The 26,611-nt window shown below is 39.6% G+C and overlaps 1 protein-coding gene across 1 annotated transcript; it reads right to left on the reverse strand.

The window, feature by feature from the left end:
• Positions 1-16,008: 16,008 nt before the first annotated feature.
• Positions 16,009-21,148, reverse strand: LOC147625519 (uncharacterized). Its single transcript, XM_086816995.1, has 8 exons — positions 20,994-21,148; positions 18,004-18,268; positions 17,828-17,917; positions 17,226-17,348; positions 16,884-17,140; positions 16,621-16,704; positions 16,408-16,483; positions 16,009-16,251 (listed from the first exon to the last, which is right to left on the reverse strand). Exons 1-8 carry the CDS (start codon positions 21,146-21,148, stop codon positions 16,009-16,011), a joined length of 1,293 nt encoding a protein of 430 aa, XP_086673121.1.
• Between the last annotated feature and the right edge of the window lie 5,463 nt (positions 21,149-26,611).

Consider the following 26,611-nt stretch of genomic DNA (forward strand, 5'->3'; position numbering starts at 1 on the left):
TATTATTGTCATGGGAGATATCTTGATCACTTTTGGCCCCGTCTTCTATTCTTCACTCTGAGTCAACCCTTTATAGCTTGTGTCCATGGTATTACTTTGGGGTTGAACCTTCTCATTAGGGAAAATTTGGACTCAAAAAGGGGCCTTGTAAGAGATTCCTTGGGATGGTGATGTGGACAAAGCAAGCCAATAAACCCACATATAATATTGGAGGGTACGTGCGTCATTTTTGAGTTCTTTATTCCATTAACTGACATGTAGGGTGTTTTTTAATTCAAAACAATGCCTCTTAAGTATAGTTTTTTATTCCCACTATGGTGCCTTATTTTATTGAAAAAAGACACCACTCTCTTTCTTCATTACACTTTTGAATGTAACGAAGCCAACTTTGCTAACCAAACTTGAACCGAACTTCGTCCCTGCAACCCATCATCTTGCATTGTCTCCCTCATTGTCTTTCCGACTCCACAACCACAACCACTCCAAATCCGAATTGTTTTGAGCGGGAGGTTTTTGATTTTCTCTTCTTCTCAAGGCGGCAAGTTTTGAAAAAGGATGGAAAAGTATTTGTTCTTCATGCGCCATACCTGCTTGTGCATGAATAACAATCCCATTTCTTACCTTTTTCAAGTGAGGGTTGTGCTTACAAGTACTCTATACATTTTGGTTCATCCAGGGTACCAACAAGTTTGTTTGATGGACAAGGAGGTATTATTTAGTGATGTTGTCTTTTGGTTTTAATGAAGCAATCTTCTTCACGGGAGATAAGTGTAATATCTTTGGTTTTTTTTGGTTAAAGTGTGAGTTCATGATGCTTTTTGGTGTTGTTAAAGCACAGAACAATGCAATGGAACCTGTGAAGCAAAAGAAGAAAAAGGTGGACATCCACTTCCAAGTAGAACTCGATTATGCTCCCTGCTGCTGTAAGAGAAATTGGTCTAGGCCAGCATGCGAAGCCCACATTACTGAGCTTTGAAATGAAGGAAAGAAAAATATGGACCTATGGTTGGATGGTAGTATTTACCCACCAGATCCAACCTCCTCTCAATCTCCATCATTCTTTGGGTTGACAAGTTTCTTCAAGTTTGTGTGTGAAGGTGAAAATGGATTGCTTGGATATTGCAAAAGACTGTTTGGCCAATGTCAAAGTATCTTTGAAAGACATTTGAGTGATAGAGATGCCAGAATAAAAATGCTTGAAGGTGCGAATTTTTACTTGGCATCGATCACAACAGCTTTGCAAGCTTCAAACGAGGACAAAGCAAAAGTTTGTGCTGGGTTACAAAAAGAGTTTGATCATTTGCAGCAGACTATTTGTAAGATGCAAGACACTATTAAGGAGAAGAATGAAATTTTGGCAGTTCGAGAAATTAACAATTTCACATTGGAGAGTGAGAATGCACACCTTCGAAAACAACTTGAAAAGTTCAACAAAAAATTGTAATATTTGAAAGACACGCCATTGGGTGCTCGATTACGCAAGAGACAGATCAAACCATTGGAAGAACTCAATGTTGGAGGTGGCCAATGGAAGCGTTGTGTAAAAGCTTGCAGGTATTGGGATCTATAATTTCTTTGAGCTTAAATTTCTTTGAGCACTCACTTTTCATTTTCATCTTTAGTTCCTTTTTTGGAGATGGGGGATTGGGTGTGGGGGTGGTATAGTTAGATGAATGATGGACTGAAATAGCTATCGTTGTTGCTTCAGGATGGTCACAGATGTTGTGGGTCCAAAAGAGCAAGGTTCTGATATATTTGGCAAAGTTCTGACAAAAGACACCGTGGAGTCAGCAATACAGCATCCTAAGTTTGCAAGACTTTGATCAGACATAGCAAAGCAATCCTTGCAGGAGGTGAGTGAAGCATTCACGCCTGCAGGATGCACAAGGTATATGTGACATGGCTGGTATAAGCACAAAGTCTTATAGGATGTTGTTTAATAAAGTTAAAGAGGGTTTCAATTGTAAGCTTGGAAAAAAACAGTAATTCCCATTCCAAAACCATTTCACGTGAACAAAGCTCGAAATATTCTCAACTTGGGAATGGTTGAACTTGTTGGAGAGCCTTGTCACGTGTCTAGTACATTGACAGTGACTAAAAAGAGCGGGGAACAGAAAATCATAGAGCTTACAGAGTTCAACAATTTCATTATGGATGTTCGGAAATTACAAATGGCTATGGTGAAATTTTATGACATCAGTGTACATGAGTGCAATGGAAGGCTGAAATTTGTTTTAAAACTTGATGAGAGTGAGGTGATCAAAGGACAGAAGCTGGAAAGGGTTAGCATTACTTTAATGAATAGAGCTTTGGATGCAAGTATCAGTAATGCTGATGAGAAGCACTTTAGTGTACAATCTGAAAATGAGATTTGGTGGCTGGCTGCATTTGAGGTGACGTGCTATCCATTTTTAAAAAAAGAATATTATGTTGCTATCCTCTTGTTATGATGTTGTAGACAATTTAACTGTTGTTGTTAACAGGTTCCAACAGAGACCCATGAAATTCTAAAGTGGTGCTTCAACCAGACTGAGCTTCCTTCCACTATCCACGAATGGCGAAAAGCTTTATGTAGAAGGATATGGTGAATATGAGGTTGAATGGCACCTGGCTGCAGATCTTAAAACCTTGAAATGCATGTTTGGTATTTCCCAAGGAGCAATGGCCAAGTATCCTTGCCTGTATTGCATGACCGAACGAGGTGTCTCCAAAGGAAAAAAAGAGAGAGAATGGAAATGCCTAAATGCAATCAGTAATAGACGTGAAGCCCCAAATCGTGATGCTCCAGGAGTGGATCCTAATTGGGATCCAATTCTTCCTATCCCTTTGATCAGAGTTCATATTTGTGTTTTGCATGCGCTGGTTAGAATAATTGAGAAACTAGTCTACATGTACATCGAATTTTCATGGAATATGAAACCAGCAGTAGAGAGTGAAAGAACTATTAAAAAAATAGAGCAAGTGCTTTCATATGCAGGTTTACATTGTGGTCAAGTGAAGATTGAGAAGGACTTGAGAAGATCAGGGAAGACCGGAAATGTTCCTAGCAAACCATGTTTTGGAGGTGTAAAAGCCAGAAAGTTCTTATCTAATCATACCCAGAGAGGTCATCTGGGTACAGATTTTGAGGTGTGGAGGAAGCTTCATGCAGCTGTACCTGATCGAGGCTCTTCAGGACAAGCAAGGGTGGCAAAGGCCAAAGCGTGGTTGGCACTTGATCGCCTAGCACCTTTGTTGCAAAAAGCAAGGTTTGAAGATGGGGATGTTGAGAAATTTGAGGCAGTTGTGACAGAGTTCTACACTAGCTATGAAAAGGCATGGGGTGCAACAAACTTGACACAATACATGGTTATTACTTGAAAACCTACAGCTTTGAGTTTTTTTTGTTGTTCAAAAAATATTGTATGATACTAAATGTCTTGTTGTTGTTGAGCATTTGTAGCACATTTTGCATGCACATGGAACCTTTTTTGCGGAAGAGTTTGGAAGCCTTGGGATTTGGTCTACCCAAGGCATGGAAAGATCTCATTGGCAAGCACGTTGTGCCTATCAAAGGGCCACAACATGGAGGAGGAATGAAGAAAAGTAATCCCATGAAGCAACTATGTCAGTGGTGGTATAGGCGGATTCAAGTGAGGGCTCGTGTGAAGATCAAACAGTCTGAATCAGCTGTGTCATGTGCAATAAGAAAGGTTCAGGCTGAATGGAGACGTTCAATATATGTCTCCTCACAGGGAAAGCAGAATCATGCTGAATGGCTAAGACAACGACAAAGACAGGGTAGAGTGTGGAAGAAAATTGATCATTGAAATACATATTATAAAACAATGATGTAGCTGTGAAAGATTTTAAAAGAACAAGAGCTTTCATCTATGTCCCATATAAATGTTTTCAATATATATACATTTTATAGTTTTTAATGGTAAGCAAGTAGAGTATTGAGAAATATGAAGAAACTTCTTAGCAACTGGAATAATCTAAATTTGTTAATCTGGAGCAGAGACTTCCCCCAGCCGAGCCTTTTTTGATGAAGTTTCTGCATCATCTTCTTCATTCTCTATCAATGGCACAACAGGGACCTTTGGCCTTGCTGTTCTAAGAAGATGCTTCTTCCCGCAATCACTCAACAGATTAGGATCTGTGATTCCACATGCCAACCCGTAAGCAGCATATGTTAAATAATATTTACATCTCAACGAATATACTCCAGGTCCCTCTCTAAAAATTCGAACAGCTGCTTGCCGGTCCAGAAGTATTGCCTTGTTTGCATTCAGCCTTAAGTGATAGCCACCTAAATACGTGGATAGAGTCTTTATCGCCATCAGAGGAAAACTTGCATTGTCCTTGGAGAAGCTAGCGTGAAATATCACAATTTGAGAGAATTTTAGGCGATGTATATCCCGCTATACGCTTGCTTGAAGCACGTTTGAGGAATGTGTCTTCATATATTTCCAACTGAAAAAATAAAGGAGCATTAGCCAGAAACAACATCACCAAACATTTCAGGACAAAGTTGATAAAGCCAAATCCACAACAAAAAAAAACTAACCTCTTGGTTCTCATCTACTTTAAGCAAGGCGTCTTGCCATAAATTAGTGCTCGGTTTCCGCTGACTTATTTGGCACATCCCTAAACCCTCCCATGTTGGTAATATTCAGTCTTTCCCTTGCTTCTTGTAGCTCTTCCTCTGTGGCATCTTTTCCCTCATATTTAAGAGCATCAGCATAGATCATCTTTAGTGTTGCTGCAGCAGATAGGAACTCGGTGTCTTTCACATGGCTATCCACTAGTAAGTTCTTATCTATCCCATCATCATCTACAAAATTGTCATCGACCTCCAGATTTTGGGCTATAAAAGCTATGCAATGGTCCTCCCTTAAGTTAAATACATGTTGTATGTCTGTCAGCAATATATACTCTGAATCTCCTACTTGGTAGGAGGAGAGTAATGGCGTTGGAATGGGGGAGGAGTCATCTGATTCAATCACAAGCTGACCTATATCATTGTTTTGTTCTCTAACTGCCTCAATATCAATCGCTGAACTGAGCTTCCTCTCTTCTTCAACATTGAACTCCTCAATCACATGAGGAGTGTCCTCCTCTTCAGCAACATCCTCAACGGTGGGACTAGCCTGACGAGAAATCGTGTCTTCACTTTCATTTGTTGCATGCGGCTCTATACATTCTTCATCTGTTAATTGCACGTTCATGTGCAAGAAGCATAAGAAGGCATAAGAGTATTCCAGCAAGCGGCATTTTCTTTTGTGAAAAGGGCATAGCAAAGCTCTCTTCTTATCACATGGTACCTTGTGCCAATCCCTGTTTAACCTCTGCTTCTTCTCCGGCGACACCTTGAGATTAAAATGAATGTGATTTTTTCCATCAATCATCATTGGTTCTTCATTTGTGAGCTCGTCAAACTCTTGCTTTGCCTCTTCAAAGTATCCATGATGGCTAGAAAATGTATCCTCCAGAGAAAAATCGCAATTGAACATCAACGAAATTGCAGGGTGCAAATCATGATGTCGACATTTGTAGAGGAAGTCATACAACAGAGTTGCAGGTGTTTCTTTAATCTCTTCGTCCACATCAAACTCGACTTGAACTTGCGCCATGGCTGAATTCAAGGGTGTAGATAAGACATGGAAAATATTAGTTCAAGCAATGAATCAAGAGACAGTCGATCTTAAACAACAAATCTCTGTGTGGTGTGAATGGATTCAACATAACGCGAGAGGAGATGCCAGAGGAATCCAGGTATTCCTCCTCGCATTGTAGTGAATCTATTTTCCCTAACGCAAATAAAATTACAGCTTAGTCAAGGACCTCTTCTCGCGTTATGGTGAATCGATTCACCATAATGCGAGGAGGAATATTGTGCTTCCTATGGGACCTTCACTCGCGTTATGGTGAATTGATTCACCGCAACATGATGACTTTATCATCCTTTGGTAACGCCTCTTACGTTATGGTGAATTACAAATAAAGATAGTTCTCAAGTACCCATACTGAGAGAGGAGGTGTCAAACGAATTAAAATACTCTTCTTTGCAGTCAATTCACCATGAGGAGTCATAGGTTTTCAATTCACCTTAACGCGATGAAAAGACAAAGCAAGGAGTTCTGCACGAATGAAACCAAAAGAACGAAATAACAAAAGAAGAAGGAAGCACAAAAGAGATAAAAATACCAGGAAAACGAATTGTATACAAACGTCGCAGGAGATGGAGATGAAGGAGGTTGAAGGTTTGTCTTTGACGTTTAATACAGGAGGATGAAGGAGGATGATTGATGAAGGAGGGTTGGAGGAGATAGTCAGTCATTGATGGAGATGAAGGCCGTTGGTGGGGAGATAAATGAGAATACGAACTCCAAGAGAGGCAATAAATGAGATGAGTATCCTAGAAAATCCATTTTTAATGCTATGCAACACGTCAGCGCCGCGTTTTCACCCGCCATTCCATGAATGCCACGTGGCAGCCCGCCGTGTACCTAGCACGTGTACAAGCTATAAAGTTTAATCAAAGCCCTTTTTAATGCTATGCGACACGTCAGCGCTGCCTAGTCGCCTTGGCAGCCCGCCAGCACGTGTGTTCGCTCTAAAGACTAATCAAAGCCGTTAATCACGCCACCTTTTCGTCCTCTTATCGATTTTGCCTTGTCCGTCCTCCTGCTTGCCTCCAGGTGACTTCCGACTACTGCCACAGTACTGAACCAATATTCCACCTCCTGCACGACAGTCTCCATCCATTCTCACGCAAGAAATGTAAGTTTTTGTATATTACTTGATTGTTTTGTAAGTTTCTTGTATATTGCTTGTTTGTTTTGTTTTTTCTTCGACTGTTTGCCCTGTGCCATTGTTTTTTCTTCGACTGTTTACCTTCTGCCATGGTGATTCGATTCACCTTAAAGCACACGACGGGCCATTAGAATCTCAATACGCTCCATGTCTTATGGTGAATCGAATCACCATGGCAGAAGGCAAACGTAAGAGATTCGCGATAATCCTCCTCCCGTTGTAGTAAATCGATTCACTATAACGCGAGGAGGATTGTTTTGCTTTGACTGGCCCCCCTTAGTCCTGCATTATGGTGAATCGATTCACCATAACGTAAGACCAAAGGGCAAAGGATTCACGATAATCCACCTCTTATTGGTGTCAATTAATTCACCTCTCCTACACGACAGTCTCCATCCATTCCCACTCATAGAATGTGATGAAAGTGTATTACTTGATTGTTTTATGAGTTTCTTGTATAATCCTTGATTGTTTTGTTTTTCCTTCGACTGTTTGCCCTCTGCCATTATTTTCTCTTCGACTGTTTGTCCTCTGTCATGGTGATTCGATTCACCGTAAAGTAGACGACGAGTCATTAGAATCTCAATACTGCTCTATGTGTTATGGTGAATCGAATCACCAAAATGCAAGACGGAATGGTAAGAGATTCGCGAGAATCCTCCTCCCGTTGTAGTAAATCGATTCACTATGACGCGAGGAGGATTGTTTTGCTTTGACTGGCTCTTAGTCTCGCGTTGTTATGGTGAATCAAATCACTATAATGCAAGATCAAAGCTCAAAGGATGCACGATAATCCGCCTCTTATTGGTGTCAATTAATTCACCATAATGCGAGGAGGATTATTGTGTTTCTGTGGGCCTTCATCTCGCGTTATGGTGAATGGATTCACCATAACGCGAGGAAGTGCATATTGCTTTCTTGGCCACCCTCTCTCGCTTTATGGTGAATTGTTAATCATGTACTACTGAATAGCTAAGTTTTCTGCTCTTTCTTGCATTTTCAGATGGCTCGTGTAAGGCATACAGCTAGACCCATTGACAATGCAGCTCCCTCATCTACTGGGAAAGATGGGCGTTCTGAAAGCCTCAAGATCCAGGAAATCAAGTAGTCCTTCCCGATTATCCAAAACGCAGCCTAGACTAAGGTGTTTCGCAGAGCATTCGTCAGCTTTGCGAGAAATCACAAAGTTTATGAAGCACCCGACAGTTGCTATTCCCAGATTGCCTTTCCAGAGGCTTGCCAGGAGAATTTGTAGCAGAATGGAATTTTGTTTAGGTGGAAGGCATCGATAGGCCCCCCTAAGCCTCTTACATGGGCTCCATACTTGGGAGAAGAGCCATGGCTCCATCCTAAAGCCGATACCTATGGGTTCCAGAAATAAATAGTTTTTTCCTTCTTCCAACAAATGTACGTTTGTAAATATGCAGCTATACATGTACATTTATATTTTTTTGCACATATCTAGTGTTATTGGAGAGAGAACATATCTAGTGTTTTTTGCACATATCTAGTGTTATTGGAGAGAGAACATCAATTGTAAATGCACTTTTAATTTGAAAATCAGAGGATCAAATTTGCTATTGTGTTCCTTCACTGCTTGTTTTCTTACTTTAAGCCTTTTTTGTGTACATAAAAATTCAATTGGGGAATTTTTGCCTTCATTACATTGTTTTAAACAATAAAGCATTACAAAAGCAATGTTTTGAATAGATAAGTTTATTGCATATGGAAAATACATTGTCACCGTATACATGGTCACATCATATATCTTCTAGTGCCTCCAATTCATGTGGGGCTGCAACATCTTTACAAATGATCTGATGCTCTCTTCTTTTACTTAGCTTCTGACCATCGAGCTTGAAGCAAAATTGATCTGGAGGATTCTGAATAGCTACTTCTAATTCCTTCCTAACATATTCGAGAGTCCAATTCTCTTCCACTTCCAATGTCAAAGATAGGTGACCCTGTCGAATCATAACTATATCTATCAAGCAAGAGTGACTGCCATCTCTTGTATCTTGGTCCATGCTTTCCCAGTTGTTGTTGATCCATCGCCACCTTCTATAAGTAAATGACATGCACAGATGTTGCCTGGCAATATAGTATCTGATTCCAAAATATCATTAGGATAATTTTTCGAGTATAATCAAATAAGCGTTGTAACTGTTTCACAAAAATACATTATAATGTCATAACACTCACCGAAATGCAATGTCGGAGGTGTTCAATCGACATTCGATCAAATCATCTCCCTTTGATGATTTCACTCTCCAACCTTTGTCAAACAAATGATCAAGCCAGGCTTCATCTATATCTTTGCACACAAAAGTTGTTCTAGTTTTTCTCAATTGTTTACAATCAGAAAATAAATAACAAAGCATGTAATTGGAACAAACAAACTTAAGTGGACATTTCTTGCACCAATGCTAGGCTTCATAGCACATTTAATATCATTAAACATTTTGATCCTGTATGACTCTATCACTTCTGTGTCAAGCAATGGCCACTCAGGACTATCAAGTGCGGGCAACGGAATACGTTCCAACTTTCCATGTCGACTCGATTGAGTGGGCAAGGTATAAAATGAGTCATAGAAATATGTTCTACTTCTTGCGAGATCACTTGGTGCACGACCTTTATATTGAAGTTCCCCCACCTCACCATGTACGACATTCAAGAATCCCGTCAAGCATTGTGCAGGCTCCCACTCCTGAAGATTGGATGGGTACAAATCTGTGCAAGGCAGAAAAATGTATATCAATCACCTTATTTGCAACATTGAAATACAAAACACAAGCACTTACAATGTGGTCTGTGTCTTGGAAGTCCTTCCAATGGTCCCACGTTGATCTCTTTTTGCATGAATACATGCTGGATCAAAACTTCTTTGACAGTTTTCCCTCCTAGTGCCATCTTAAAGTCAAGGATCCTTCCTTTCCAATGATTGGCCAAGTCTTCAGATGCCTTTCCCTTCACTCGGTAGTGGCCTTGTTTTCCTGGCTGCATAGTGACCCAAGAGTACTTCTTGTATACTTGGGGAATCCATTCTTCGTTCTCGTCTTTTATGTTATACAACACAACAGATGAGATACTGCTCCTTGCTTGTTTCAGTCCACTTTTGGGTGCCATGATAGATTAACAGACGTATGAGAAAGAAGAAGTAGCAGAAAGTGGATGACTGAGCTAACCGCTTTTGCGGATCAAGGAGGGAAGAAGAATTTTATGTTATACAACACAACATATGAGATACTGCTCCTTGCTTGTTTCAGTCCACTTTCGGGTGCCATGATAGATTAACAGACGTATGAGAAAGAAGAAGTAGCAGAAAGTGGATGACTGAGCTAACCGCTTTTGCGGATCAAGGAGGGAAGAAGAAATGAGGGACGGTGTGTTCTTTTGGGCGCCAAAGATGTTTCGAGATTCAAAAGTGGAACCAAGTTGAGGGAATAACCAGGAGAATGTGTATATATCTATTCCAAGCATTCAAGCTTCATTAGTTCTAGGGGTGGTGGAAAGAATTTTTTAGTGCTCCACGTCTAACACAGGAATGTGGAAAACATTCTTTTATTGTGTTAGGTTCTGACAAAAAAACGGTTTTAAATATTTTAAGACAAGGTGATGTTTTTTTTAATATTTCATGAAGATAAGAGTTTCTCCACGTTTTGGGTGGGTTTATACAGAGGTCCCACCACCGGTGAATATCGTTCGTAGATTACATGTCACTCAATCTATGTGTCTATTATTATATTATTGTTGAAACAACCCTCTTTTGAGTCCATAATTTTCCTAATGTTCGCCCCACAACTTGGATAGTGGAATGAATCCAGATTTTCCATTGGGTTCTTTGTGGATCTAGGAGCTTTTCGGGTACCCAAATTTGCTGTCACATTGAGTACGTTCCCTCTTCATTGTTTTCCCATGTGGTGCATTGATGTCTTCATGTTTGGCCTATTTTCACCTTAGAGTGTGTTTCTATTTTTGCTCTTGTGACATTTGCACACTTATCAGAGCATGTGGCTTTCGGAATGTGTACCTTTTTTGTTTGTTGGCTACTTTGTTTGTAGATTTTTGTAGATTTTGCTTCAAATGCATAGGATTGTGATTGCATCTATGGGTGCAAGATTTTCTGATTATGGTTTTGCATTTGTTGACGTGTCCACCTCCTTGCTTGTAGCCTTTTCTTTATTGCTTTGAACCGCTACTTCACTGGCAAATGGTTGAAAGATGTCTTTATCCCCAAGTGTGAACTCTATGCCATCTCTTTTCCACAATGGTCTACAGCCATAAGTCCTTTGCCGAGCTTGAACTAAGATAATCTCTGCGATCATCGTGCCTTTCTGTGATACATATAACTCATGGGCAAGGTTTAGTCCATTTACAAACATTTGTATTTGAAATACTCCTTGCACTACACGGGATTCCCCTGTATAACTTTGAAAAGTTATCTTTGTTGATTTCAGCAGCACTGGTTTTCCCAAATTTTCCCACATTTCATAGCTTATTTAGTTCAAGCCTACACATGTGTCTATTAAGGCAACAATAGACAAACATTGCAAATGCAAATTAATATTTATGTAGGGTCTCTTAAAGGAGTTTGCGTCTTTTTGTGAGCTCGTTTGTTGTGTAATACAAGCATGCACTTGACTGTCTTCAAGCTTTAAGGGACTATCTTCCCTTGGGTTTTTGTTGGTTTTTGTTTTTGTCTCAAGGACTACTTGTATCATTTACAATGGCGGCATTAGATCATAGCTCTCATCATCGACAAACTTAGTGGAGTATATATCATTGACACAAACATTTAGCATAGCTATAATGTCTATCCATCCTTGTGGCTCAAATTCATCTTCAGGGAATGAGTCCAATATGTCCCTCCCTCTGAGTATCCACACATCCAAACCTCTTTGTGGAAACTTAACCAAGATGGCGTTGAGGATTTTTCCCTAGTGGTCTCGCTGACTCAAAGTGCCATCCATGGGATATCTCCATGGAAGCATTTGGGATTTCTCAGTTTAAGCAATCATGGGCACGACCTCCGTGAAGCCATTCCCTTGCTCCCCCACCCCCCACGTAATTGCAAAACAAACTTGAAGTAGACAAACTTGAAAAACAATGCATAAATACTTGTAGTGGTGGGAGCAAGAGTGTCATGGTTCTCCTTCCCACTTATGGTCATGCTTCATGAATGCAACTTATTAGACTTCCTTCATTACATTCACTACTTCTTTGTTAGTGCAATGGATTTTTTGACATCCTATCTACCATTCATGAGATGAATTATTTTAATGGGTTGAGTTATGGCTCTTCCTCTTCTTTGTGGAAAAGGTTTGGCTAAAAACTTTGAGTGAGTAAGTTATGCATCCTCTTTGTGTAGATGTGAAGTGTAGATTCAACTTAGAATGCATCAACTTGAAGCTTTAGTGTAGAGAATTGCAAAAATTTCTATGAGTGATTAAGCAAGAGAGTTCTTGTTTGATTAAACAACATTTCCATGAAGTTGGATTAAGGATATACCTCTTACCATGAAGAGGATTAATTTTTTATAAGCGGCCAAGAGAAGGTCCTTGGCTTAAGCATACTTTGGATGGGGAATCTTGCCTTAACACTTGGGAGAAGAAGCATTAAATCTTAGCAATTAAACTTGCAAAACATTAATATGTCACTTTTTAATTAAGAGGAGATTAAGAAAAGAAACAAGATTAACTCAAGTTTGCATAAATGTGTAAGTAGTTTACTATCATGTTCTTAGCCCTTAGGAAGGAATGAATACCTTCCTTAAGTAGTGCTATGTAAGAAAAACTAAAAAAAATAGCTTATATGCATCAAAAATCAAACGGTTAGTAAGAGGATTGCGGGGTGATTAGGGGATAAATAACATATTAACCATCATGTTCAAGCATACTATTACTTGGTTATGATCTTGAAGCCTTTATTTATGGGTAAAGAGAGTGCTTTATACTCTCAATACACCATAACATCGCTTCATGATCTATGCAACTTGACAAAACGGAACTTGATAAAACATAAGTTAGTGTATTAATCATTGTTAGTAAGAGGGTTGCGAGGTGATTAGAGAATAAGTAACATATTAGTTATCATGTTCAAGTATACTATCGAAAGTAAGTGTGGCATAGCCAACAAATGTGTGAAGCTTCCCCTAATACTAGTCATGCACACTCTTGACAATGTGGAAATGGATGATGCTGTTGATTGAATAGTGACAAAGTGATGCCCACAGCAAATTTCACTTAAGGGAGCATAAAAGTACCTAGAATGAGTTTGAAAAGGAGGAGCACTATAACCCCCGTGATGTAACCTCTACCACTGCCTTGGACTTACACATAAAAGGGAATTGACATCATATGACCCTGAATGGACATCATAATAATACATTTTCCCTCTATGGGGTTATCTTCACCTGAGAAACTTTGTAAGTCAATAGGAATGTACACAAGGGTTGGTTGTCCCAAGGCTACCCATGTATCAAATGACAGAACATTATAATCTGCACCAGAGTCAATTAAATCAGAGAGACAAAGTAGGTAGTCTCATGAAGATGAAGACACATGTGAATATTGAAAGGATCGACATACTCTTGAGTCGTTGCCAACTCTAAGGTCAACACAGAAGCCTTGCGACGTTCCTTGGCCTTTGCAACTCTAGCTTTAGCTTCTTCTTGAGCCTGACGTTTAAGTAGCTCATGTGCTTCTTTCCGTGTGTGGGCAGCATGCATTTGTTGAAGCATGGCTTCAGTTAATGGTTCATTGTATTTCTTGAGATGACTTCCATTAATGAACTTAGGCATTTGCTCGCCTTCTAGTGTCTCTAAACGCGCTGCCCACTAGGAGTAAGCTAATGATCACAAATGGTCCTAGGCCACGTTTCTTGAGATTTCGCTTATGCTTCTTAAGTGTGTACAAGAGCACAAGGTCCCCTTTTTTGAATCGGCCAATTGTTACATTTTGATCATACCATTGCTTTTGTCTCCTCTTCTCGGCATACATCCCCATTACAGCCAATAAGCCGGTCTCATCAAGCTTTTCTAATTCATCAATGCATTGAGAAAGCTCATGACCAATCCAGTCCAATTGTTTAGCAACTCGTAGGGTAGGTACAAGAAATTCAATGGGGAGAATCGCATCTAGCCCAAAAGCAAGCTCAAATGGGGTTGTGCCCCACAGATGTTTTATAGGCTGTTCTATATGCCCAAAGAACTGAGTGCAACTTTTGTTCCCAATCAGTCCTATGTCCCTCAACAATTTTGGTGAGTGTTATATGCAAAGAATCTTGTTAGTACTCTCAACTTGACCATTGCAATGTCTGGGGATGATAGGGTGCAGAACGCTTGTGAATTACCATAAATTCTTGAAGTAAAAACTCTATGGTCTCATTCACAAAGTGCACACCTTGATCACTCATGGTTTCAATAGGCAAGCCATAGCATGTAAACATGTACTCATATAGGAACTTGGCTGTGGTTCTGGCATCATTTTTGACTGTAGCCTTTTCCTCTACCCATTTGGTCAAATAGTCAGTTGCGACTATAATATATTCCGCATGCGTGTGATGTTGGTCAAATAGTCAGTTGCGACTATAATATATTCCGCATGCGTGTGATGTTGCAGCAAGAAAGTAGAACATCAAATTGCCTCTATAGACTTCCCACTCACATGCTCTTGGGATCACACACACACACAGGGGCACCACAATCACTCACACACACAACAATAGAAGGAAAGGATGCTCACAAATGTTGTGAGAGATACGCATCACTGCACACACACATATGGTGCATAAACACACACACACACACATACACACACACACACACACACCTTGAATCAGCAAATTGAGCCAATTGAATCCTTAATTTATCCCACTATTTGATACAATAGAACCTCAATAGGGAGTTTGCTGATGTGCGGCAAGCTCTATGCACAAGAGGAGCTTGAATTAGAGCGGGGCTCATACACACACAAGAGAAGGGGACCTGCTAACAGTAGCTAAAAGAGGCATTTTTGGAGAAAATGAACTGCACCATTGCATTTGGAATGTTAGAAAACCCCCTCCTACACTATCTGTTTGCTCAAATCTGACACACACACACCAATTTAGAGCCCGATTAAGCTTCCCAAAGCTCAATTCTTCCTCACGACTTCTCTCTCAGCTCATACACAGCAAATTAGAGCCCGCTTCCCAAAGCTCAATTCTTCCTCACGACTTCTCTCTCAGCTCATACACAGCAAATTCGCCCTTTTTCTGATCTTTTCACACACTTTTGACCCCCCACACTTATCCTCCTTCACATGGACACCTCTGGGCTCCATTTTTGTCCAAAACTGACCCCCGAATGGTCCAGAAACCTCCCACACGTACTGGCTGTCGTATCTCCTGCGTCTGTTAACACATTTTAGCACTCGTCTTTTTTGACTTTGGATTCACACTCTTGGCTCCATTAGGCAGGCAATCACATGAAGTGGGCCCTTTATCAACTATCATGGTTGCTTTTTTGCATAATTCAATAGAACAGTCCATTGCATATAACTTCACGGCGGCTGATGCATGCACGATCCCAAATCTTTTTCCTCTGACATTTGACTGACGCACCTGCCTTCAACCACAAGCCACCATGCGAGAAGCTTCTTTATGATGCTTCTACCTCCATTTATTGCATAAAAAAAGATTAAACATTGTCGCTAAAGTGAAACGATTAAAAAACATTATCGCTAAAGTGAAACGGTTAAAAAACACAACACCCGTCTAACTGTACACAAGTGGGCCCCACTAGCTGTCTGGCCATAGGAAATGGGCAACCAATTATTCAAAACCCCATGCAAGCATATGTGCATATGATAAAAAATATGCATCTAGCCTGCTAGATCATTCATGATCAGCAGAGGCAGCAGCAAACAATGTCGTGAGACTCGGCGCATCATCAGTCGTGCATGATATAGCTTGAGACGCAACCCATTCACCTTTGATGCATGTGGGGTCCCATCAAGGTCAGCCAATTGATATGTGCCATTTGCAAAGCAATCCACCACTCTGAAGGGACCTTCCCACTTCATTTGGAACTTCTTTATCCAACTCGCTATTATAGCGTAGCACTAAATCACCCTGCTCAATACCCTTCTTTTTTATCTTCTCATTTATCTTTGCCAATGCCCTATCTTGCATCTTCTCATAATGTTCTAAGGAGCTCATCCTGTCCAGCTAAACCTCTTGCAAATGTAAGAGTCTCTCTTTGAACGCATCACTGGAATGCCCCAGTAACTTTTCTAACATCTTTACTGTAGGCAACTCTACCTCCACAGGCAACAAAGCTTCTTTTCCATACACTAAGTGAAAAGGCATAAAACTTGTGCTTGTCTTCACTGATGTACGATAAGCCCATAAAGCACTAGGCAGCTCCAAATCCCAATTCTTGTCTTGATGCTCTGTCACCTTTGCAAGAATCTATACAAGTTCACCATTGAATCTTTCATTCAAACCATTGCACTGCGGGTAATAAGGAGTAGTAAAATTATGCTTAATCCGCATTTTGGCACACAAGTATTCTAGCAAGTCAGCCCTAAAACCACGCCTCTGATCAGAAAGAAGCTCCAAAGGCACCCCAAATTTGTCTTCATAAACAAAATTTGCAACATCTTTTGCAGTGATTTGCTTCACTGCTCTAGTCTCTGCCCACCTAGAAAGATAATCCACTGCTGTCAAAATATAACTCTTCCCTCTACTAGTAATGGGTATCGGTCCCACTACGTCAATTCCCCACTTCTCAAAAATGTCAAAGGCCAAAATTGTCTTGCACAACTCTGGCTTCAGAACTTGTTTCCAATATGCCTGGCACCTCTTGCATGAGCTACACCAGTGATGCACATCTTTTTGTATGCTCGGCCATTTGTAACCTTCCTGTAAAATTTTGTGCAATGTAATTTTCAATGCAAAGTGGCCACCGCATGCTCCTTCATGATTCTCCTCGGGCACTCTGTATAGCTCTTCCTTCCGGCACACGTCTTAACACCAAATCAGCCCCTTGCATGTATAAGGTGTCACCAATGAGCTTGTATTTGCAAGCTCTGCGTACAAACCCATACTTCTTTGCCTTCTCAATAACCTTGGGGATGACTCCTATCAACAAAAACTCCTCCTCTAGTGTCAAACTTTCATGACCCTGATAAAGTGGCAGATCACCCTTTAACACATATAGCTCACCAATCATTTCCTGTGCTGCTTCATGTGCTTCTGCATTAAGAGAACGCTCCACGTGCTGAATGCTCCATGCTTCAAACTTCTTCAACAAGCTCTTGATCTTGAAACACCTATCCCTTAATGCAAGGTTTTTGCTCTTCCATACTCCCAGTACCCAGTAGAGCATCACCTCTGATGCATAGTCTCCTCACACCATGCTTAATGCAAATATGTAGCCCTACCTCCAATGTAGAATACTCAGCTTCATTATTAGTATGAGCATCGACTTTGAATCCCTGCTTGCAAACTAGCTTTCCCTGTGGGTCATACAACACTATACCACCAAAGGCCGCATCATGACTTTTCTTGTATGAACCATCAAAGAATAAAACATGTGCATTGCTGATCTCTCTCACATTTTCTGCCACCTTCTTAATAGAATCTTCTTTGATCAGTTGAGGACTTCCTTATATGTAAACAAATCTACGAGTGTCGCCCTTGTACTTTCTTCCACCAAGAATGAAAATTCAAACTCTTATAGCTCTATCACCACCCACTTCTTCACTGCATTTGACATGTTCACCCCATTAACAAGCTGAGGTAAGAAAGCATAGCTTGTCAAGAAAATAAATGGTTGCAGCAAAAGATAATGGCAAAAACGTCCACATGCAAAAACAACACTGACCATTACCAGTTCCACTTCTGGCAATGTTCTTTCAGCTAACTGTTTTCAGTCTACTAGTAGCAGAATACACCGGTCTCATGTATTGACTTCCTTTCCCTTTTTGTAGTAACATAGGCCCAATAGCATCCTCTCCCACACTGATGGATTCACATAAAAAACTTGCTCCCAATCAAGAACTTGCATGGCCGCCGGCATTGTCCCTAAAACCTCTTTGACACTCTGAAATACTTCTTCACACTTGTCATCCCACTGCAAAAAGGATCATACTTTGCCACATGTTGTAAGGGATATAAAAGCTATGAAGACAAGGGAATAAATCTCACCATGTACTTCACCTTTTGAATAAAAGTTGCCAATTGCTTTGTAGTCTTTGGTGAAGGAAGAAGAACGATCAACTTAACCTTGTTTGGATCAGCCTCTATGCCATTCTTTGAGACCATGTGGCCTAATAACTTCACTCTTGGCTGCGCCAAGTGACACTTCTTAAGGTTGAGTTTCCGTCCACACTCATCATAACGAGCCAAAACTATTTGTAACTTCTCACAGTGTTCAGCCCTGCTACTATAGATGCGAAAATCATCTATAAAATCCTTTACAAAACTGCCAATGAATGGGGACAAAACCCAATTTTTGCTCTCTTTTGAAAGTGGGCTGGTCCATTAGTGAGCCTATATGGCAAAACCTTATAACAAAAACAACCCCATGGTGTAATAAAGGTAGTCTTCTTTTGATCCTCTGGAGCGATCTTCAGCTGAAAATTCCTCTTCTTTGTGAAAGATGTTTGGCTCAAAACTTTGAGTGGGTGAGTGATGCATCATCTTTGTGTGGATGGGAAGTGTAAATTCAACTTAGAATGCATCAACTTGAAGCTTTAGTGTAGAAAAAATTGCAAAACTTTTTATGAGTGATTATGTAAGAGAGTTCCTTTTTGATTCAACAGCATTTCTATGAAGTTGGATTAAGGACATACCTTTATTACCATGAAGAGGATTAATTTTCTATAAGTAGCCAAGCGGTTTAGGGATTATGGTTTTTCCAAAAGAGAGAATAGGTGAGAAGGTTCCTTGGCTTAAGCATACTTTGGATGGGAATCTTGCCTTAAGACTTGGGAGAAGACGCATCAAATCTTAGCAATTAATCTTGCAAAAAACATTAATATATCACTTTTTAATTAAGAGAAGATTAAGAAAAGAAACAAGATTAACTCAAATTTTCATAAATATGTAAGTAGTTTAATATCATGTTCTTAGCCCTTAAGAGAAGGAATGAATATCTTCCTTAAGTAGTACTATGTAAGCAAAACTTAAAAAAATAGTTTATATGCATCAAAAAATCAAATGGTTGGTAAGAGGGTTATGAGGTGATTAGGGAGTAATTATCATATTAAGTCATCATCTTGTCAAGCATGCTATGTTATGTGTGGAGCCTGATTTACCCTTGTAATTTTCACCCTGGCACGTTTGTAAGGCCCCCATATGAGGAGAAGCCACGGTGCATAAGAAAAATCACTCGCCAGGAAATTAAAATTTCAACGCTGGTCTCGAGCTTTGCGAGAGATCGGCCCTCGCCAGAATATTCCCTTTGTCGAAAATTCCTTGCAGGAATATTCTATTCATCAAAAAATTCTGGCTGGACGGTGGCCAATCAGAGTAGACATGTGGCCGATGGGTGGCCTGTGTGTGTATCTAATTGTGTGTCTGTGTAGTTTGCAGGTGTAACTGTGTGTCAAATTGTGCATGTAACTATGTGTAACTATGCATATGTGTGATTGTGTAGCTATGTGTCTAAATCACTAGAATGTTACCACCACTATATATTTTGCAAGCCTTCAAAAAGAACCCACCCTGGTTGCACCAAAATAGGTGATTAAAAGCATCATGGGTCAATATAAAGACATCAATATTAATAAAAGATTTTGCACATGTAAATATAGATATTCTTTGCATTATTAAAAAATCTGCACATCCTTGCCATACCATGAGAGCTATAATATCGACAATTTTTACATAAAACCGATTTTACAAAAATTTTGGAGAAAAGGGGATTCTCAAAACTTTTGGACAAAAGGGTTTTTATCGATAGCAAATATTTTCAAGTTTTACTATAGTGAATTTACAAGTTGACTAATGTGATCTTGATGGTTCTATTTGGGGTCAAAAAAGAGCCACATCTTTGGGAATGAGCACTATTCCTATCTACTTAACCAAGGCAACAAGGTTTTGGTCAAGTACTTTGGATCTTGTGCATCACCTTTGGGATCAAAATCCTTTGAACAAATGTAGGTGTTTTTTGAATTCCGTAGACTCGTGTATCTACTCTCATCAACCATCAAGGTTTTCTAGCTATCATATTGCAGTAGCTTATCCCAAACATTCCTTACGGGGTGTACAGTACCAAGAAACCCTATGTATCACATGCAGTCAAGGGGTATTTTAAAAATCCCTTAATGAAAAATTTCCTCCCAATAAATGAACTAATGGATTTTTTTGAAAGTTGAATTAAATTAACCCTTCTGTTATTGTAATCCTGTTAAAAATTTTCCAAACATTGAATTAAAACACCCCTCTTTTTGATTGCACATGGTGTGCTAATTTTTTTTAATCGAACCCCCTGAGAAACATATGATAAGTTCTTCAAAAACACTAGCTTCCGCCAAAACTTTTGAGGAGCACTAGGCACACATTTGAAGTTCACTAATAACATCTCATAATCCTCCTGTGATAGCACTTCCATAGCAACACAATATAAAATTAGCCATTGACATTGCAAGGTATTAAGAGGACACATTAAGTACAATCTACTAAAAATTTTGAGTTCATACCTCGAAAAAAACCATTTTTATTCCATAAAGTTGATAAGCAATAGGTCATAGTAGATTGAATATTGTTGAATCTACAAGTGTCCCACACCCTTTTCATCAGTAGACCATTCATGTCCACCACAAATAGTCTCTTCTTATTGAATGACATGGTTGTGTGCCCCACACCCTTTCATCAGTAGACCATTCATGTCCTCCATAAATAGTCTCTTCTTATTTGGAATCTATTGAACGATCATTGGAATTCCTTTCTCCTCCTCTATGCATTTCCCTTCCTATATGCCTTGCTCTTACTTACCACATTTTTCTATCTCAACACCCTTCTCATCACATGTATCTTTCATAATAGGAATGCTCACTATAGGACCAGTACCTCACTCTTCCTCACAAAATTTTGCTTTGTGAGCACCTTGTTGTTCACCTCTATCTTCTTCCACAGTAGGACTACTCACTATAGGACTACTGCCTCGCTATTTCTCATCACATTGATTATTGTTAGCACCCTACTGTTCATCTCCATCTTCCAAAATAGGACTAATAACTATAGAACCAGTGCCTTGCTCTTCCTCAATGCTTGTAGATTTCTCAATATTCACCTTCCAATCAACTATATCTTTCATACCATGATCGCTCACTTCAGGACTGATTGAGAGCTCTTCCATAGCACTAGTTACTTCAGCACCAACTAATGAGCTACACATGTATTGCGAGCACTAATATGCTCCTCAGGATGCTCTTGAACCTCTATAATCCTATTTAAACCTATAGATGAACATCAACAAACTACTACTCAATTAAAAAAATTAGGTCACTATCAAATACAAAAAAGGGAGGCATGTTTCAAATACACAATAGAGGCATAAAAGCACATGATTTTGCAAAATATTAATACATTGATGACAAATTGTTAGTACATGATGTGGCAATGAGGATACATGACTCTTAGAGGTTGCAAAACTAGAGATGATAAGAGGTATCAACAATGCCAATGCACACACCCCCACACATAGGCATAGACAATCACACACTAGGATTTAGATTTCCTAGATGACTTGCATCTAATGGTCGTAAACATAGATTTCCTAGATGACTTGCATCTAATGGTCATAAACATAGATGACAAGTACACATCTTCTTCATCCTCATTACCACGTTTCTTTGGGGGGATCTTGATTCCTTTCGCTTGGGACTTCTTTGGTATTTACAAGCCTTGGTCTCCAACAAGTGTTTTGCGGGCGATGTCCTATTTTTGAATTTGTGCTTATTTAGCAATGGATCTTCTTGGGGACTTTGTAGGGGGCTCGAGTGCATCTATATATCTACCAAGAGACTTTGTAGGGGGCTCAAGTGCATCTATACATTTGCCAAGGGACTTTGAAGGGGGCTCAAGTGCATCTATACATCTATGCTTTGGAGATCACCTCATACATCGTTGCAAGTGTAGATCTAATTTTGTCCGCTCTAGATCGCTTTGTTTGGGTATGTTTGTAGGTATGTTCTTCTCGTGTCTTGCTAAAAGCACTTACATCATCCTAAAAACCTAGATTAGACTTTGTAGGCTTCTTTACTTCTTTAGGAGAAACTTTCTCAAGGACAATATTACCCTCTCCTAGATCTGTGACCTCATTGATTGTATACAACAATATTCATATCTAATATAAACTAACAAATATGATAGGAAAATCAACAAATGATGCAAAGACTGCCAATGTACAAAGCATGTCACATAGTTCAGGAGTTTTCACATGCACAGCCTTGTTGATAGACTGTCTCCTTGTGTGAGTCATCTCCAGCATCTTGCCATCTCCAAATACACTTCCATGAGAATATGTGACTGAAAAAATTCAAGACAACATAGTAATCTTAAAATCCTTCAAAATGAAAATATAGCAAAACATATTAGTTCACACACATTTTAATGGTGTGGGAGTTTCATCCAATCTAGAGTTGTCCTTGAGGCCCGCATGCATATATTTTGTGGTTGTAATGTGCAATAGAAGAATAAACACATAAGCAAACGTAAAAATTCAAGAATTCTAAATGTGCATCCACACAAACAAGCACAAAAGAAATTATACAATACCTAAAGAATTGGTGCACTCTTTACCTATAGCATCAAGACCTAACATCCTCAAGATCCTATCGCGAAAAATCTGGTTGCACTCTAGAGCGACACATTTCTTTATCTCTACACATATGTGCACAAAGCACATGAAATGATAAACATGTCAGCAGCAGCAAGGCAAGGAAAATACCTTGAGTGCACATGCATTGAAGGCATGACCACATTCATAGCACCTAGCAAAGTCAGAAATGCTTATACCCTCCCACCATTCTGTTAGAATTCGTGGTGCTCATGCTAGATCAAGTGTGTGGAGAGGAGAGACTCACAAAATACAAGAAAGATATCTTGCTTATTAAGTTGTTTATGAATACAACTAGGCCTTGCTCCATACAAAATGCCTCCTAGCTTCACCTTTAAATAGGTGAGCTAGTGGACCTTAAGTCCTTTCACACTCACACCCTTCTCATACCCTTCTACATAACCTTAGTCTCTTAATACCCCCCCTCAATACCAACTATGAAAGAAAATTGGAATAGGTGGTATTGGACATAGGTTGCCTTTATAACATTAGGCATACAAGGATGTCATGGTGGTGTGGTTATCTAGGACTTACAACTGTGTTCCTAGAGCCTTAGAGGCTAATACAATGATGCCATCTAAGTCTTTATTTGATGTCGATTAAGATGTACACCTTAATGATGGTGCACCCCACTCTTTGTGCTTGCTTGACTTCTTGTAGTTGACATGCTTTAGACATTCATGCCATTGCTTCCACATGCTTTCCATCTTGACCATTCTCACACAATGATCAAAACAAGGTTGCCACCCTTGCTTAAGTGGTTTGCTTATAGATGTTCCTTCAACATGCTTGATGCTTCCTTGAATACCATACCTCCTCCATGGGCAATGAGGGCCTTTCTTCTTAGAGTAATGGTTATGAGGTAGATTTATATGGGAAAGGGAAAGGGAGGGTCTTACCACTTGCCTTATGGATTGGTCAAGGGTAGTGTCTACTCCACAATTACAACAACTTTTGTGCATGTTGATTACATGATACCCATTAGGGTTTGAAGATACAAGCTTAATGAGAGTGAGTAAGTGGTTGAGGTAAATGCTGAAACCAATAAGGTACATCATCCTTGGCTCAAGAAGGAGAGGGCATGGCTCATAATGTTGCCAATGCCTCTTACAAAGACAATGCCAAGAGATGTTTAAAATCATGACAAACAACAAGGTAGAGCACTTAGTGATGAAAATGTTAAATATGCAGTGGAATAACATGCCTTGGGCTTGGGAAATGAGAGCATATGGCTTATGACATGCCTATGCCTCTTACAAACAAGAGCCTCAAGGGCGATACACAACAACATTGAAGATGAACACTTAGTGTACATGTGCCCAACTTTAAACCACTCAAAAATTGAGTTTGTTGATGAAAAAACCAAAAAACTTCAATCCTTTGGCTTATGTGATGAAGATAATGACTCATGGTTGCACCATTTCTCCTTGGAGCTTGCCAAGGTAAGCATAGAATGACGATGAAGACTTATAATGTGGCACTTATAGTGTGTGCCCGGCCTCCAATGTTGATGAAGAAGAGTCTCCTTAATATTAAAGACCTCCTCCTTTGATGGTTAAGACTACATTAGTGTTTAAACAACACTATTAGTTATAAGCACATTGAGAAGCTTCGAGCTTTTAAAGATGATGTTGATGAAGCTTAATGAGAATGAGGCTCATGAATACCTCATGGTATAGCCCACAACATCAAGTAGTATGTAGCAAAAACACTTTCAAGAGTACTTGAAGAGATTTGAAGCTAATAAGATGAGATTTAGTTAAAAAAACACTTATTGTGAAGCTTTTATGCAAGCTTCCATGGAAACCTCATAGGGGGACCTATTTTTTTGCTATAGCAGTCGCGTCAAACCTCCATTCGGTGTGAAACTCGAGCTGTAGACTCTTGAGAGGGTGGGCTTCAAAATCCCTAAGGCTATGCAGCCTATAATGCGCTGCAGATGGCGTATTATTGTACGACATCGACAGCAGCTAAATTCTACGCCGACCTACACAGGCAGCAATGCCGCCGAAGAGAAGGCATCTCGGCTCATTGATCATACAAACGTGTGTGCCTATGCCTCTTCTTCAGTTCTCCAGTTGAAAGCTCCTCAAGTTATGTTCTCTACAAGCTACTAGAGTTCCTCCACCAGTAGGGGGTTGAGCTCCACACATGAAAAGATAAGGATAAATGAAGATTTTGACCTATTCTACACCACAAATGTGACCTACTCAACCAAGGCTCTAGATACCATGTTAGAATTCGTGGTGCTCATGCTAGATCAAGTGTGTGGAGAGGAGAGACTCACAAAATACAAGAAAGATATCTTGCTTATTAAGTTGTTTATGAATACAACTAGGCCTTGCTCCATACAAAATGCCTCCTAGCTTCACCTTTAAATAGGTGAGCTAGTGGACCTTAAGTCCTTTCACACTCACACCCTTCTCATCCCCTTCTACATAACCTTAGTCTTAGGTTATGTAGAAGGGGATGAGAAGGGTGTGAGTGTGAAAGGACTTAAGGTCCACTAGCTCACCTATTTAAAGGTGAAGCTAGGAGGCATTTTGTATGGAGAAAGGCCTAGTTGTATTCATAAACAACTTAATAAGCAATATATCTTTCTTGTATTTTGTGAGTCTCTCCTCTCCACACACTTGATCTAGCATGAGCACCACGAATTCTAACACATTCCACATGCAACGCTAATAAAAGAGGCTGAGCTAGGATTTGAGTGCTTCAAACTTATTTTGTAGCTCCAATGCAAAGCTGAAATTCAATCTTGCTTTTTCTAGAGTTGTCTCTTTGGATTCCAAAGTAGCCTGTCATAGAGTCATCGTAATTAGTGAAACATGAAATCTATATGCACATCAGTACTAGCACCATGTGATTGAATCCAAGCATATGTGCAAAGTTTCAAACCACCATGTAGAAGTAGTGAAGCACAACATTGAGCTAATGTGCTATGCTTTAAAGCACCATGCCTCCATTGAAACAAGAATTCATGTAGTGCTTCAAAGCACCATCTAGGATATCATCTTACATGTGCAGTGCTAAAAAACACCATGAAGATTAAATGAAGCATATGTGTAGTGCTTCAAAGAATCATGCAATAGGGAAGCACATGTGTAGTAGTGCTCTAAAGCACCCTACAAATTGAGTCAATCATGTCATTGAGCTCATGTTATGTGCTTTAAAGAACCATGACCATTGAAACAATCATTTTTGTAGTGCTTCTTTGAAGCACCATCAAGTATATCATCTTACATGTGCAGTGCTTAAAAGTAGCATGTAGATTAAATGAAGCATATGTGCAGTGCTTTAAAGAACCATGCAGTAGGGAACCATATGTGTAGCAATGCTCCTACAAATTGATTCAAGTATATCATTGAGATCATGTGATATGCTTTAAAGCAACATGCTCATTAAAGTAGGCATATATGTAGTGCTTCAAAGCACTATCTATAGCATATTATCTTGCATGTGCAATGCTTCAAAGCACCATACATATTGTCAAGCATATGTCTAGTAATTCTTCAAAGCATACATTTAGTAGTTCTTCAAAGCACATTGCATATTGATTCAAGCATACATTTAGTAGTTCTTCAAAGCATACATTTAGTAGTTCTTCAAAGCACATTGCATATTGAGTCAAGCCCATCATCTTGCATGTCTAGTGCTTCAAAGCACCATATATAAAGAAGAAATCTTATGTGTAGTGTTGCAAAGCATCATGTAGATTGTATCAAGCACATCATTGAGCTCATGTGTTGTGCTTCAGAGCACCATGTATATAGAATCAAGCATTTGTGCAAGGCTTCAAAGCACCATCTAGCACATTGACTGAGGCATATAGTTCTTTAAAACACCATGTAGATTGAGTAAAGCACATCATTGAAGTCATGTGTTGTGCTTTAAAGCACCATGCTTTATCCAAAATTGCTTCAAAGCACTATCCAACACATCATCTTGCATGTGTAGTGCTTCAAAGCACCAAATCAAGCA

This window comes from Cibotium barometz, chromosome 23 (genome assembly GCF_041138505.1).
Source record: "Cibotium barometz isolate CiBa-2024 chromosome 23, ASM4113850v1, whole genome shotgun sequence".
In the NCBI taxonomy this organism is placed as follows: Eukaryota; Viridiplantae; Streptophyta; class Polypodiopsida; order Cyatheales; family Cibotiaceae; genus Cibotium; species Cibotium barometz.